At 35.1% G+C, this 10,975-nt stretch overlaps 1 protein-coding gene across 1 annotated transcript; it reads left to right on the forward strand.

Moving 5' to 3' along the window:
* The first annotated feature begins 340 nt into the window (after nt 1–340).
* LOTGIDRAFT_229247 (hypothetical protein) lies at nt 341–10,130 on the forward strand. The gene is made up of 16 exons (XM_009063762.1): nt 341–372; nt 481–563; nt 624–662; nt 2,007–2,498; nt 4,455–4,538; nt 4,875–5,047; nt 5,313–5,366; nt 5,670–5,759; nt 6,342–6,428; nt 6,586–6,726; nt 7,028–7,147; nt 7,538–7,616; nt 7,843–7,961; nt 8,097–8,297; nt 8,593–8,754; nt 9,255–10,130. Exons 4-16 carry the CDS (start codon nt 2,453–2,455, stop codon nt 9,615–9,617), a joined length of 1,719 nt encoding a protein of 572 aa, XP_009062010.1. The 5' UTR covers nt 341–372; nt 481–563; nt 624–662; nt 2,007–2,452; the 3' UTR covers nt 9,618–10,130.
* Nucleotides 10,131–10,975: the final 845 nt, after the last annotated feature.

Here is a 10,975-nt window from a genome sequence, read left to right on the forward strand (position 1 = left end):
CATGCATACAAGCCAAATTTAACACGTTTTTACTTAGTCAAGGGCAATACCTCTGAAACCGTTCATCCTATTATTACCAATTTCGATATCAATATATACATGCAAACCAAGGTTCATCAAGATCAGATAAAAGGTGTAACCTCGAGCGTACAACAAATGCGGACGGACGGACGGACGGACGGACGTACTGACGAACGGACGGACGGACAGACAGGGGAGACGGCAATATACGTCCACATTTCCATGTGGGCGTATAAAAAGCCACTTCAGAGCGGGAAATAATATACCTGTTAAAGGTAGACAACTCCATCAAATGCTTGAGTTTTGATTTAAAAGCGAAATGGCAAGAGGTTTGGAAAAGGGTGTATGCGAGTCGGTATAAAGTTATAGAAAGTCATGCTTCTTAACAGAAACTACAGCGTCCGGCAGCAAAAGGTTTATTGATTGCTTCTCTAATATAAATTAATTATGGCTTTTTAGATTGTGGCGAGGTATCACAAGGTTAGATCACTTTAACTTTCTAAGACAAACAGTTCTGAAATTTGAAGCATTTGTTAATCAAGGTAATTTTCTTGCAGTAAATTTGTCTAATTTAACTTGAATGAAATAATTATATAATTCAGTTCAAACGCAGTGGGCTCAAGCCAAAACTCCTAACCGGGGTAAGTTGGATCAAAGAAATAGCTACATCAATGTTCAAGTATTAAAATGAAATGCTTTAAGGAGCATCAGTATCTATCGACAATTGATCTTATAGCGCACTATGTCGCTCCCGAATTATTTTTCCGCCTTGTCTTCTGTTGTGGTCAAATGTTGATATCAAATATTAAAATTCAAGAGACACAAAATGTATCATTAATTAACCTACCTATATTTCTAATTGGGTCAAGGGTTAACAGGGTTCAAAAGAAAATTTACGATTTTAGTCAAATTATCAAGCCTTTCTGGTCTTATAAAAGGTATTCACAATTACAGACTTTGTAATCGAGGCTAAAGATAAGTTTGCTTATGTTTACTTATTGACGGTTATATATATTAAACTTTAACAGTCTTAGGATTAATCTACATACAGTCCGAAACTCTCCACACAAATAAATGTGGTGTATAAAAAACATAGAAAAAATGCTATTGCTGATTATACTTTACAATTGTAAAATTTATATTAGGTATTATGATGTTTTAGGCAGAAAACTTTCAAAACATTTATTGTCCATTAATTAGCAGTCAAAACCCTATCTGCTCAACACCATTCAATTCGGGTATCGTGAAAATTCTATGGCACCTATACTTCTCGTACCTAGTGATTTTCCTATAATAGAAACGCCACGGATTTCGTTCTATTCCATATAAACCATACACTTTTAGAACCAGATACTCGGATTAACCAAGTCCCGACTATCAGTCAGTCACCGAATGTCAAATTTCTATATTTGATTAAGATATAAAACTTTTACTTATGGGGAAAATTGTTTCCTTGGGTATGTTCGAGTAGGTTGGGATTGTTTCGAGAAATTTTCACGTCTCTTTTTTCCTGTATCTGTGGTATTCAATATGTAGCCTACTGTGTATGAAGGTAGGCCTTTGTTGAATTTATTTAAATATAATTTTTTTCTAATAAAATTGTTTTGTTGAGAAATATTATTATCATTAAGACAGTGAAACGATATGTTAACTAAATAACAGATGCATGCTGGGCAGTAGTTGTCGGTGTTCAGGTGTAGATATATAAGCTCGTCCATACTCAAATACAGTGTTTTGATTTAATGAGGTGGGCCAATGTAAACTTTTATACTAGACCTGAATTCACAAAAATGAATTCATGTGCACAAAAGATGCAGTATAATCACTGATATCACACGGAATGTTACGTCCTGTTTTTTCTGCGTTCTAATGTAAATAGCAGGAAATTCAACGGCACAATTGTTCTGCTTGCTTGTTGTAAGCAACAAGAAAAAACAAGTGGTGTTAAAAGCGATTTTCTAATAAAATTTCATTATTAATTGCAGGTGTCAGTAAGATATTAGTCAATCTACTCTCAGGTGTGATTCTATATTAATATACCTTTACCACCTATAACGTTTTACCTACCCGGATTTAAAGAGACACAACACAAGAATCTGAAAACTGAAAAATCCCTCCTTGAAGACTGGAGCGTATTAACGTATTACATTATTTATAATGGATAAACTCGAGCTTAAGTAATTGGGAATCTTACCATATTGAAAGGGAAATTGAAACATCCCTCTTCCTTAAACATAATTTATGTTATCAAATTGGTTATTGATTATTATTGGAGAAAGAAGCCCTTATCTAGTCAGATTATATTCCTAACTATCGTCTCTTTAAGTTATTACCGACCCTACCCTAACTGAAGTAAGAGTTTAAGATAAGAAGATTTGATTTTATACAAGTTATAACAAGTGTCCGGATATAAATATCTATTTACTACACCATGGTGAAAACTAAACCCTGGACTTTCATTTTCTTTTCTGTCTCAGGTATGATTTAACTTATAGTAACTAAATTGTCTCAACATGTTGATATGCTTAGCATACTTTAAAACCAACTCTCGCTTCCATAGCTGGCTGATACCATAACTCTTCTCGCTTCAATTGTCTGCGGATACTAAACCCCACCCCTCATTCTCGCTGCCATTGCTGGCTGATACCATAACTCTTCTCGCTTCAATTGTCTGCGGATACTAAACCCCACCCCTCATTCTCGCTTCCATTGCTGGCTGATACCATAACCCTTCTCGCTTCAATTGTCTGTGGATACCAAATTCCACCCCTCATTCTCGCTTCCATTGCTGGCTGATACCATAACTCTTCTCGCTTCAATTGTCTGCGGATACTAAACCCCACCCCTCATTCTCGCTTCCATTGCTGGCTGATACCATAACTCTTCTCGCATCAATTGTCCGTGGATACCAAATTCCACCCCTCACTCTTGCTTCCATTGCTGGCTGATACCATAACCCTTCTCGCATCAATTGTCTGTGGATACTAAACCCCACCCCTCATTCTCGCTGCCATTGCTGGCCGATACCATAACCCTTCTCGCTTCAATTGTCTGTGGATACCAAATTCCACCCCTCACTCTCGCTTCCATTGCTGGCTGATACCATAACCCTTCTCGCATCAATTGTCTGTGGATACTAAACCCCACCCCTCATTCTCGCTGCCATTGCTGGCTGATACCATAACCCTTCTCGCTTCAATTGTCTGTGGATACCAAATTCCACCCCTCACTCTTGCTTCCATTGCTGGCTGATACCATAACCCTTCTCGCATCAATTGTCTGTGGATACTAAACCCCACCCCTCACTCTTGCTTCCATTGCTGGCTGATACCATAACCCTTCTCGCATCAATTCTCTGTGGATACTAAACCTAACTACAAACATCACTCTCGCTTCCATTACTGGCACCAAAATCCATACTTTCGCCTCAATTATGTGTGGATATCAAAACCTACTTCAAACCAAACTCTCGATACATTTTATTGTTGACGCAAAGCCTACTGCAAACTCTCGATATAATTCATTGTTAATATCCAAACCCTACTTCAAACTCTCGATGTTGACCAAAACCCTACTGCAAATCTCTTTCTGACATCAATTCTCTTTGGATATTAAACTCCACTATAAACCACATTTTCATTGGTGACTGATACCAAACCCAACTCTTGCTTCATTTCTTTGTTGATATCCGAACCCTATTCACTTCCATTCTTGATTGATACATACATGCCGCTCTTGCTTTAATTTTCTAATGAAACCAAAACCTTGCTAAAAACCATACTCTTACTTTAATTCTTGGCTGTTTCACATTCGTTTCAATCATCTGTGGATATCTAAACATACCTTAATTCCACCCTGTAACCCCCAATCCCTCACCCCCTCTTCTTGCTTTCATTGATGCTTCCTTCATATCTTATTTCTCCTCCCGATTTTCCGAGAGTTTTAATATCTTCTTCATATTAATGATTGTTTTAATGAATAGTAAACAAAAAGTGGCGTAGCCAAATCAATTTTTTGGGTCAAAAATCTCATAACTGGGTAAAAAATTCGGGTAATCTCAGATATCTCGCCCCCTCTCGAACGTAAACCTGGCTCCGCCACTGTAAACAAAGGTTTTATATCTACTTCGGTCCGTTTGGAATGTTTGATTTAACAATGAATATGAGTTAACTGATAACAGAAAAATATGTATAGATCGATATATCAAAGATATTGGTTTGGTTTCCTAAAGGATTTATGATATACTTATATTTGCTGCAAGTTTTCCAAATATTTTAAAGTAAAAAACAAGGATGTACAAGGATGTACTGCAAACCACATCTCGCTCTCGTTGTTGGTTGGCTTTTAGACCTTACCATTCGATTTCAATGCATGGTTGCGTCTTTTCAGAGGAAGGAAGTGACAATGTCTATTTTACCTATTTCATTTTCCAGTCTGTATAAATGTTGCTTTAGTGTCTAGTTTGAGTTGGAGTAATGAAGACTGCTCTATGTACTTTGCAGAAGACACAGAAATTGGTGAGTTTATGTCTTAGTCCAAAAACTGTTCACCCTCTAAATACTCTATGACTATCAACGTCATTTCACCAATACGCCAACAATGTTCTTTAAAATTATACTTATAAAGAATTTGAGATGAATAGAAAAAACAAATACTAACGACCCGAACCGCAAAACGAATGTAGATTCTGTTGCTTTTCAGGAACAACGTCCCGAACACAAACATGTACACATAGGACTATGACTAATGACTAATTCTAACAATACATTTTAACATATATCATAATCAATTTTTCATGTGTGATCTATGTGAATTACTGTTTCGAGTAATGTATATTGATCGATATTTTTCAGGAACCAGGCTAATAAATCTGACGGCGATAGCAAGCAATGATGGAGATATGTTAATATTCTCCACAGATAACATCCTAACTGATAGCCTGGTGAATTTGTCAGCATCGTGGTCTACAGGCACTCAAGAACAAACCGTAGGGGTGCTGTTAATGTCTGATCTTGATAGAGATTTTGTAAGTGTTGAACATGCTTCATAGCATTCACAATTAATAACGCATTCCTAACAAATTTCTTTGTTCTTCGAGCTTATGTGGGTGTGGTTCAGAGATGGGGAGTGTTACCTTTTTTTCATCGATAGCCTGAGAAGATTTTTGGCATAACATTGAATGTCGCATTCTTTCATTTTATCTCTTATGATCACTATATTATGTTGAATGGTATCGTTCAGTACTTACACTATGCCATGATTGTCTAATTCACGTCTGATTCTGTTTACAGACACCTCAAATTAAAAAACTGAGATTTAAAGTTCAAGATCAGAATTTAATATCAGTAAGTATAAATTATATCCTTTTATATTCGATTATAGACTATAACAACGTTATAAATTAATATACGTTTAATCCATTTGTTGAAAGATCTACATAATCTAAAGTCAACATTGATGTCATCTCGATCTTTTTTTCCCCCGTTTCTTTTCTGATTATGATTAGAGTTACTTTGCCGCTGATTTAATAATACGTACATACGTCGGTAACTAAATATATAGGTAAATAATAGTTATAATTTCAACATTAACGGCACCTAGAAATTATTATAAGATGTCAATTTATAATACCTTTTGGTGTATTTCAGGCGTCCCTATCATGTGAGCTGATTGTAAGAGATGTCAATGATAATCCTCCAATATTCCAAAATCTTCCTTACATTAGCAGCGTCATGGAGGTAAGAATACCAACTATTTGTCCAATCTAAAACACAATCCTATCCCCACAATATTTACACGGCGTAGATTTTTGCCGGGAGACACCATTCTTATAAAGCTCCCAAAATAAACATCTTCTGTTCGTTTATTTGTCTGAATTGCGATATTGTATAAAATATTGTTTCCAAAATGTCCTGAATCTGTATCTGATCTTTATCTGGAAATGTGGAAATCAACTGCTTTCATCCTCGTACATGAATTGATTGTAATTATTATCTACATTCTATACTGTCTGTATGCAAGTTGGAAAACTCATCACATCGGCCAAGTGCACAGCAACCACCATGATAGCATCTCTGAACTCCATACAGAGACAGTAAAGGACAGAATGGATTCAAAACGAATGTTCTAAATGAATATTTTTACGTTCTGAGAAAACAGAGAAAGATAAAAACTGTTTAAGGATGAAAAGCTCAAACGTAAATCAGAATAGTCTACATGTACATGTACATACTGAAAATATACAAATATGACAGGGTATATGGCAGTACAGGACAATCTTAGCATTGTTTTTAACCTGTAGTTTTTCTTATTTATTATAGGATATAAAAACTGGAAGCGTTATTTTTGGAAACATTTCAGTTTACGATCCTGATACTAATCAAGGTGGTATCTTTACTTTATCAATGGTAAGCATAAGATGTTGTCTATCAAACATTAAGCGAATATACTAACTACTTTAGATTTAAAGTTATGTTTCAATTGGTTGTACAATTGGTTCCATTCACAGATACGTTGTTACCATAAACTAGAATTGTTCAGTGATTCTGAATGATATTATTGTAGGTGTCAGACCAGATAAACGATGACAAGTTTGATTTTTCATGGACAGCAGGTTTTCCGGGAACTTCGACAGCCATGATTAAACTGAAATCCTTGTTAGATTATGAAGAAAGAAATTTCTACACCGTGATGATTTCAGCAGTGGTAAATATTCTTTAAGTTTCTTTTTAAGTCCCAGGTCCCAAGTCCAATATAACATATGTCTACAATAAGGACACGATACTTTCAAGGATGAGTAATGAAGTGATGTTAAAGTTTTTCTCGAGCCTAGCAACGTACGAGTAACAACTTTCTAGATATTTAGCCTAAAATTATAACATGTCCTTCTCTTAGATAAGAAAAACACACTAAAAACTACCTAATAAAGGTAAAATCTGAAACTTAAATTGAGGTTTATGGGAAATAACTCTTTATGGCACAGTTACAATTCACGTGGTGTTTTCAGGATAATGGTGGACTGTCTAGTTCTGCTGAAATAACCATATCTGTTGAAGACATCCAGGATTCCCCGCCATATTTCATACAGCCTATTTATAGAGCCGCAATTGTAGAGCATTCACCAGTGGTAAATATCAAACTTATTCTAAATTATATCGGTTAAGGCTAGTAAAGACTACAGATCCCAGGACTATGGACATAGATGAGTGACTTACAAATACCAACAGCAGCCAACACAGTGGTTCCTTTTGACGTATCTTTAAATTTAGATACTTGTTTTTGTGGTATGTCACAAGATTTTGATATGCCATGATTGTTGAGCAAAAACCTTGAAGGGTTCCTGTTGCTCCACCAATCATATATCTGTTTGATCTCCACATTCCAATGTCTCGTTAAATATGACCATACTGAAGAAATGATATGTGCATTTTTATGCTGTGTCATTGGGGATTGTACAAGAAACAGAACTCAAATGTAACAACCCATGTCACTTAATCGACTTCATCGTATATTACAGAATACGTCAGTAATTCAAATCCAAGCTGAGGACGGTGATAAAGGTGTGCCTAGAGATGTTGGTTATAGAATCATTAAAGGTTATTAGTTCATCATATTATCATATTACACTAGTTACGATATGATAGTCATGTGGTTCTCATCAGTAATCACCAGTCTTTTTCTTTGTGTGCATTCCTTTACGATGAATCCTTTGCCTTTTTGTGCATCAAAGGGGATTATCTCCCTTCACCAAGTCTCCGTTTGGACCAACGATTCTGTTAACTTGTATAATATGCATGTATTCTATCGATCTTCACTTTCCAGGTAATAAAGAATATTTCGCGATAGATGAGACTACAGGTTGGATTATCCAGACTGTTTCATTAGATAGAGATGATGCTATGATGAGAGAGATAAACGGTGTCTTTGATCTCACTGTGCAGGTATGTGTCAATCGAAAGGACTATCAATTTCTAGTCTATAAATGCTACTTAGCAAAATATATAAATAAATTTCGAAATTGTACAGCACACTTCATAGTAAAGGTGAAAATCTATTAACAGTATTTTGAATTTCAGGCTTTCGAACTAAATGCAACAGTGGGTGAAAATTCTACTAGTCACGTCACTGTGACGATAACTATTGAAGATCTAAATGATAATGCACCAATATTTAATACGTCAACACCATATACGGCTTACGTGAGAGATGATACGCCACCTGATTCACTGATATATTTCGATGGCAAGGGATACATGAATGTGTTCGATGCTGATCAGGTGAATACTGTATTTGATATGAACGTTATAATTCATTATAATCCACTAAATATATATTATATGAACAAAAATATATAACTGCTGGTGGACAAAATTTGTTTTAACGTCATTTCTGTTTTTATTTATTGAATTTCATTTCTGCTGAAAGAAGTACATGTACTCTTTTTGGGGAGTCAGCAGAGCTAACTGTCTATTTGATATATTTTACTGAATTTCTTTGTTTAGCATTACAATGTCGCAATCTAGAAAACGTGAATGCAAAATTATTCTTACAAGTTACTTTCCATTGTTTTAGGGATCAAATGCGTATTTTGAACTATCAGTGGAACGAGATGGCGAATCGTTTCCAGCTCTTGAACCTAGCCCACTGGAAGTTTATTTTGAAGCATTTGTTTTAATCAGAATTACAAATAGTTCCATATTGAAAGAATACAGTGGACAACATCTAAGTTTTACCGTAAGTTCGTTTGATTTTTTTTATGCTTGCGAAATCAGGACGTTGGTTATATCACTTGAATAAAAAGAAAACAAGCAATTAGTATAAATCAATCAAATATTAATATAAGTAATTTTGATTATGGATAGTGTTTGAATCATGGATAATATTATTTGTATATACCCATATATTTCTAGATGGACGTATATTGTCAAAACAATGTCTACCCGTCGGTCCGTTTACATTTCCTCGTAAAGGCTATAGTATTGTTACCGATTTTAATCAAATTTTAAATCAAATCTCCTTCAGATTTAGTACGAATTAAATCAAACCAACGCTGAAGTGGGGTGTTTTTTCTTTTGTCGTGATGCACTATCGTTTCACAAAGACGAGAGAATATTATGCAATAAGCCCACTTATTGTCTTGTGTTTCTGATTTGTACACATTTCTAAATGCCGTTCATTTATCTTTCATTGTTATCTACCATGTTGAAATCATCTATCTTTCTATGTTCTGGTAGGTTATAGCCAGGGAGACCAAGACAGATGAACAATTATCCAGTACGGCAGCAGTTGTTTTAACAATCGAGACTACCGAGGAACCAACTACAACGCCTCCTCCTCCAGAAGAAGATCAAATAACTGCTCCGGACATTGTAGTTTTCGTTGTCGGGTTTCTAGTTTTATTAAACATTGCTACGTCAGTGACAATTTGTGTTCTGATGACCAAACGTAAAAAAAATCATTCCCAAGGTCTTGCAAGAAATGGTTCGAAATATTACGTCACTGTTACGCCTAAAAGACCCGGATTGACCGTGGACGCTACAGAGAGTAATGCCAGTAATGGGATAAGTAGCACTTCGGTGATGCAGGAAATTCCTTAAAGACAATCATACAAGATGGAATTTTGGAACTCTTTGGTGCATTCCCACAAAAACGTTAATTGTACACTGTACAGAGCCTTTTGATGGTGAAACAGTTAAGGGATCTTGTACGTCTGAATTTTGGATATTTTCAGTGATAACTGTACATATTGGTACCTATGTCTAACTTCAGCAACATTGTATTATGACATTTGTTTACAAAGATTATTTTATTATCTGCAGGAAAGTTCAAGTTAAAAAAAAATACGCGATTATCCAAGGATTCCACATTAAAAAATTATAACTGCAATCTGTTATTGCCTGAGTATGTTATAACGTTTAGTTAAATTTTTGCAGGTTATGTTTGATCTTTTTGGCTACTCCTTTCGGATTTTGTTTTTATGAGACTTTGTTCCCTTCATTTCATAATTACTCTATGCTATTCCGTCCTGCTACACAACCTCATCTTGTAACAGTTTATTGTATTGTTTATACTCTATATTAAATTATTTTCTTAAATAATATTACCTATGTACATATTGTTGTCTAAGGGATGCGATGGTGTGACACGTCTCAGATGTTGAGAAAGAGTGAAACTTCATAATATCATAAATTTGTCTGACATGATTTCAAGTTTACTTTAAGAAACATAGCAACAAAAGACGCTTAATAACATTGAATATTATTATTAAACTTGTTCATAAACATACTCCGGTAATTCATTTGACATTTGTTTCCATGTTAAATCACGAAATTCGACCTTCTATAACTTTTTGCCAGAAATCTCTTTGAAAATTTTCCAATATGTCTAATGAAAGTCTGACTAATACCTTTTGACTCCTCAAAAAATATATGATGACCATGAAAATTTTGAACTAGTCAAATTGAAAGTAGACTACATTTTATCAACATCCGCTTGACCGTCAATGCTCACAAAACGACTTTTTTTTAGAATTACCCTTGCGCATGATAAGCTCTCATCATCTCACAAAATTTGAAAGAAAATGCATTTTCAGACATCAAATTCCAAACCTAAAAAAAATTATTCAAAAATAGGCATGCAAAACCCCCAAAAGGGAGGGAGAAAGAGGATTTCTAGAAATAGCACGGATAGCATAAGACTAATCACTAGAGTGTATCCACATTTCAAAACTTCTATCATTAGTTATTTCCCTTGAGTTGGAAATTCATAAGGAAATGTCGTTTGAGTTTGAGTCTGTTTCATGTGATATCCGAAACGTTGCGTAGGTGGCGCTAAGGCTGTTAAGTTCTTTAACTGTTGTGGACAATGACATGTGAAAGGTTAAGTACATCCTGTTTCAGACATAAAATCTTGACTGCTGGTTTGGAAACTGGATAAAGTGGGAATGAGCAACGAA

This window comes from Lottia gigantea (assembly GCF_000327385.1).
Source record: "Lottia gigantea unplaced genomic scaffold LOTGIsca_6, whole genome shotgun sequence".
In the NCBI taxonomy this organism is placed as follows: Eukaryota; Metazoa; Mollusca; class Gastropoda; family Lottiidae; genus Lottia; species Lottia gigantea.